Below are 6,224 nucleotides of genomic sequence, written 5' to 3' on the forward strand. Positions count from 1 at the left end.
GCACAGCCCTAGCATATAGAGCCTCAGTGCTGTCTCGGGTCGTAAGGACTAATGGTGTACAATCATAATCACGGACTTATCCTCTCGATGAATGATAACCACTTGGAAAGTCCGAGGGAGGGTTGTTCGGTATAATCATCATATGACTACCCATCTGCATGTTTGGACATCTCTATGCCCTTACTAAGAAATGCAGTGCACAACATCACAGATGCTAGTCTCGAGCTCAAGCGACCTTTATCCATGTTTTAGGCGGCTGAATCGACTAGGAACGAATTTAGATCATACAGTATTTACAAACGAGTTTCAACATCGAATTACGATTCATTTGTATTAAAGTATAATCAAGGTCTTTATCTATGTTTGATAACATGGGTATACAGATAAAGAAATAACAAACCATGAAATAATGAATTATATTAAAATAAAGATTGTTTATTACACTTGAGTCAATAAAATCCCTAGTCAACAGTTCACTTGTAGGGCATCTACTCGAACAATCTCCCACTTGCCCTAGAGCCAACTACCCATAAACTTTAATCCCATTGCTTCGCGATGCTTCTCGAAAAATGGTCCTGGCAAGGGCTTCGTAAGTGGATCGGCAACGTTATCTGCAGAGGGGACTCTTTCGACTGATATGTCTCCCCTTCCCACAATCTCCCGGATGATGTGGAATTTCCTCAGTACATGTTTGGATCGCTGATGAGACCTTGGTTCCTTTGCTAGCGCAATGGCACCAGTGTTGTCGCAGTACACCGGGACTGGATCAACTCCATTAGGAATAACGCCCAACTCTTGGACAAAATTCCTCATCCAAACTGCCTCTTTCGCTGCAGCAATGTATTCAGCTTCAGTGGTGGAATCCGCAACGGTGTCTTGCTTGGAACTTTTCCAAGAGACAGCCGCACATCACATTGGAAGCTAGAATCAGTGTAGCCTTCCAATTTTAATTCTCCACCCCCATAGACCATGAACAAGTTCTTAGTCCTTCTCAAGTACTTAAGAATGTCTTTCACGGCCTTCCAATGCATTGGACCAGGGTTCGCTTGATATCTGCTTGTAACACTCAAAGCATAAGCAACATCAGGACGAGTCGATATCATACCATACATAATACTACCAATAGCTGACGCATATGGAATACGTGTCATCGTCTCTATCTCTTCATCAGTTTTGGGACACATTGATTTAGATAGAGCAATACCATGACACATTGGTAAGTATCCTCTTCTTCCATAGAGAATCGTTTTATAATGGTATCGATATATGTGGCTTGGGTGAGCCCCAACATCCTTTTTGATCTATCTCTATAGATTTGTATTCCCAATACATAGGATGCTTCACCCATGTCCTTCATGGAGAATTTACTGGCTAACCATACTTTAGTTGATTGCAATAATCCTACATCATTCTCAATGAGCAGGATATCATCAACATAAAGTACTAGGAATGTCACTGCACTCCCACTAACTTTCTTGTACACACACGGTTCCTCAGGATTCTTAGCAAAACCAAACTCTTTGATAGTGCTATCAAATCTGAGGTTCCAACTCCTTGATGCCTGCTTGAGACCATATATTGATCTCTGAAGTTTGCATACCTTATGCTCACTTCCTACTGATGTGTATCCCTCGGGTTGAGATATATAAATTTCTTCTTTGATGTCTCCATTGAGGAAAGAAGTCTTTACATCCATTTGCCATACCTCATCAATGAAAAAATATTTGCTGCTATGGCTAATAGTATTCTAATGGACTTAAACATAGCAACTGGTGAAAAAGTTTCCTCATAGTCAACTCCTTGCCTTTGAGTTTAACCTTTAGCAACCAGTCTTGCTTTGAAGGTCACTACCTTCCCATCCGCCCCAAGCTTTCTTTTGTAGATCCATTTGCATCCTATGGGGACGATTCCCTGAGTTGGATCCACTAATGTCCAGACTTGGTTTGAATACATAGAGTCCATTTCTGACTGCATGGCTTCAAGCCATTTGGTTGAATCAGTATCAGATAATGCTTCTTTGAAGTTCATTGGATCACATCCAACACAAGACTCATCATGGCCTTGTTCATGAAGAAGCGTATATCTTGCAGGTGGTCTATGTTGCGTGTTTTCTTAATTGCTTGCAAGTGCACAACGTCAAGTTATAGTAAAATGTAATTTTGAGTACAAGTGTCGATCCCACGAGGAATGTATTTCTAAATTTATATTAATGCTTGTAATTAAAATAGTCTTGATTTTATTTAGAATAATCAAATAACAGATTTGTTCGCATCAATAACTGCTTTGAAAATAAATTTAATTGTAATACCAAACAGAGTTGAACAACAATGGAATAAAAGATCTAGAGGTCCGATTTCACGCAACTATCCACCATGTGTATTTTTGTGTAGCTATATTATATTTATCCTTCTTATTCATTAGCCAAGAATTCTAAAATCATCTACTCCCTCTCCCGAGTGTTAAGCAGATACTAATTATCTAATAAAAGATTGTAATGTCCCCATCAACAACCTATAATTAAATAACACAATAAGCACTCAAGTCTTTTAATGGCTTCAATAGCATTATATGTCCTCCCGAACTATAAAAATACTATCAATGTATTTTTCCCTTTCTTGTTTATAAATTCCCTTTTCCAAGTGATAATTTATAAACATAAGCATCATTCAAGATATGGCCAATAAATTGAAAGCATTAAAATTGGAAACATACAAATGAACAATAAGGAAATCTCATATAGCATAAATCATAAATCATCACACATGGTTTCTAGTTTTGATCCATCGTTCCTCTAGAAATAAAAATTAGTTCATAATAAAAATAACACAACACACAAATCTTAAACAAAACATAGTAAATAACAATGAAAGTAAAGAAAGAAGAACTTAGAACAAGAGTTTTGGAGTTCAAATGAAGCTTTTATCCAAAGATGTGCAAGAACTTTCCCAAGGATGCACTTGATCTTTAAAACCTTTGTTGTAGCCTCCAACCTTTTCCTTTTGCTCCAAGATGCCCTAGATGATGAATAATAGAGGCTTTTTATAGTCCTCAACAAGTCTTGCTCGCAAAACACCAAAGTCTTCAAGTCCCATGCGCAGCACACCATAGTTTCACAATTTCCGGAAGTTGTCTGTGCATGACCGCGGGTGCGGTACTAACATGACCGTGGGTGCGGTGCATGTTCGCCAAAAAATCTGTTGCTGCATAGGTGACACCGCGGGTGCGGCGCTTGCATGACCGCGGGTGCGGTCATGCTTCGACAATCAGCGCGGGGGCGGCGATGTAAGCAACGCGGGTGCACTCTCTTCTCGGCAGGCAGCGCGGGAGTAGTGATGTTAATAGCGCGGGAGCACTGTTGCTTCGTGTCTCTTTGTCCTTTGCACCTTCTAATTCATACTATATCACTCCAAACTCTCATTTCTAAGCTTCCAAACTATAATAACAAAAACAACAACATATCAAATAAAAACTGCTCAAGAATCACAAAATTCCAAGTTAAAAACAAGTAATAAAAGTACAATAAATTGCACTTATCAGTCTAATAACCCTATCAGACCTTCTAGAAGCTTGTACTTCAACTACTGGTTCTTGGGAAATGGGTTCAACTTCTATAGTTGATGGAGTATCTTGGATTTCTTCAAGTTCTATCATCTTGCCTTCTCTATCTAATAGAAATTCCTTTTCCAAAAAGGTGGCATTTCTTGAAACAAACACTTTTGCTTCATTTGGATGATAGAAATAATATCCAACATAATTCTTTGGATATCCTACAAAGTAGCACAAAGTGGATCTACTATCCAATTTGTCTCCCACTGTCTGCTTCACATAAGCAGGACATCCCCATATTCTCATGTAAGAATATTTGGGAGTTTTTCCCATCCATATCTCATATGGTGTTTTATCTACTGCTTTTGTATGGACATTTTTCAACAACATTGCCGCAGTTTCAAGAGCAAAGCCCCAAAACGATATAGCCAATTCAGTGAATCCCATCATAGATCGAACCATGTCCATCAAGGTTCGATTTCGACATTCAGAAACACCATTCAATTGTGGTGTTGCTGGTGGAGTCCACTGTGAGAGAATCCCATTCTCTTTTAGATAACCCAAAAATTCAGCACTTAAGTATTCTCCACCTCGATCAGATCGAAGTGCCTTAATACTTCTTTCTAGCTGATTTTCTACTTCAGATCTGAATTCTTTGAACTTTTCAAATGCTTCAGATTTGTGTTTCATCAAATAAACGTACCCATACCTCGAATGGTCATCAGTAAAGGTAATGAAGTAGGAATGCCCAAATTTTGTGCTAACACTTAGCGGGCCATAAACGTCCGTGTGGATCAAATCCAGTAGACCATGCGCACGTTCCACGTTTCCATTGAATGGAGTTTTAGTCATTTTTCCTTTTAGACAGAACTCACAAGTTGGTAGAGAATTTATGTCTGACAAATCAAACATGCCTTCTCCCACTAGCTTGTGCATCCTTCTTTGAGAAATATGACCTAGTCTAGCGTGCCATATTTGTGCGGGATTTGGATCTTCTATTTTTCTTTTGTTTGTTGTTGTTTTTGTATGCGTTTGGACATTGTTTAACGGAATATCTTTCAATTTTAAGTTATATAGATCGTTTGTCAATTCTCCAGTTCCAATCAAACATTCATTCTTGTATAAATTGCAAACACCTTTAGCAAAAACACAAGAATAACCATCCCTATCAAGCATAGAAATAGAAATAATGTTTTTAACCAATTCAGGAACAAATAAACCGTCTCTCAAAAAACAACTTAAAATTATTGTCCAAAATTAAAGTAACGTCTCCAATGGCAGTGGCAGCAACTCTTGCTCCATTTTCTAGTCTTAGAAAGGTCTCACCATCTCTAAGTCTCCTGCTTCTTCCCATCACCTGCAAATCATTGCATATATGAGAACCACATCCGGTATCCAATATCCAAGAAGAGGAATTAATAGAAACATTAACTTCAATATAAAACATACCATGGCCAGAACGCTTCTGGGCAAGATACTCAGCGCAATTACGCCTCCAGTGTCCAAGCTTATTGCAGTGGAAACAGACTTGTTCTGACTTGTCAGGCTTTGAGGGCCCCGGATTTGCTTTCTTGTATGGCTTTTTGTTGGGCTTGTTCTTCTTTGGAGGGGCAGAACGCTTCTTGCCTTTATTTGGGGCTCCTTTTTTCGTACCATACGAAGAACCCACTAGAAGAACATGCTTTTCCTTTTTAACTGTGGCCTCATAATTAGTAAGTATGTTGACCAACTCTTCAAGGGTGGCCTCAAGCTTGTTCATATTAAAATTAACCACAAATCCATCGAACGAGGCAGGCAAAGACAGCAAGAGAATATCAGTCGAGAGCTCAGTAGGTATAACCAAATCGAGTCCCACCAACTTCTCAATGAGCCCAATCATCCTCACACCATGCTCATGGACCGAAGTCCCTTCTCGCAAGCGTGTAGTCATGAGTTCTTTAACAGTCGCATGTCTTTCTGAACGAGTGTACAACATACAATTCTTTCAGATGAAGGTGAATGTCAGCAGCATTCACCGCCTCCTCGAACCTCCTCTGAAGTTCATTCGACATCGAAGCCAACATGTAGCTCTTAGCTTGGAGATCATGATCCCAATGTTTCTCAAGCTTAGCTAATTCAGTCCTACTGATATCAGGAAGAGCCTCCTTAATTGGCTTCTTATCAAGCACATACGCAATCCTTTCGGAGTTCAGAACAATCTTTAAGTTTCGAAACCAGTCATGATAGTTAGGGCCAGTCAGTTTGTTTTGATCGAGAATGATTGAAAGCGGATTACAAGTAGACATCGTAAATATACTAAAAATGAAAACGGATAAAGGTTACTAATAATTTTAAAATAATTCTAAGATATAAAATATGGATTTCATTTTATAAATTACCCTCCCACTATTTGACATTTTCACCACCCTCTGATGAAAATGGGAAATCGTATTTCCTTAGTAGGCACGTAGAGTCCAATTAGCCAATTATAATCCCGAATAATATAAGCCAATTATAATTTCAAAAAGGTAGAGTCCAATTGCATCCCTATGCAACCTCCGCGTGTTTTGCCTCATGTTTAATAAGGCCCAATAATATGACGCCGTTTATTTTCACGTGTCAAACCAACCCATCAATATTGAATTATAGTGGACGGTCGCCATGAGTTCCCCCAATAATATGAGCCGAAGTCATGGGAG

General features: G+C 39.0%; 1 protein-coding gene across 1 annotated transcript; it reads right to left on the minus strand.

Moving 5' to 3' along the window:
- Positions 1-5,483: 5,483 nt before the first annotated feature.
- LOC140840781 (uncharacterized) lies at positions 5,484-5,831 on the minus strand. Its single transcript, XM_073207945.1, has one exon. The coding sequence runs from the start codon at positions 5,829-5,831 to the stop codon at positions 5,484-5,486; it is 348 nt and encodes a 115-aa protein (XP_073064046.1).
- Positions 5,832-6,224: the final 393 nt, after the last annotated feature.

Source organism: Primulina eburnea, chromosome 9, assembly GCF_022965805.1.
Source record: "Primulina eburnea isolate SZY01 chromosome 9, ASM2296580v1, whole genome shotgun sequence".
Lineage (NCBI taxonomy): Eukaryota > Viridiplantae > Streptophyta > Magnoliopsida > Lamiales > Gesneriaceae > Primulina > Primulina eburnea.

Coding starts and splice junctions, on each gene's coding strand:
- LOC140840781 (XM_073207945.1), bottom strand. CDS start 5,831: ATGTCTACTTGTAATCCGCTTTCAATCATTCTCGATCAAAACAAACTG.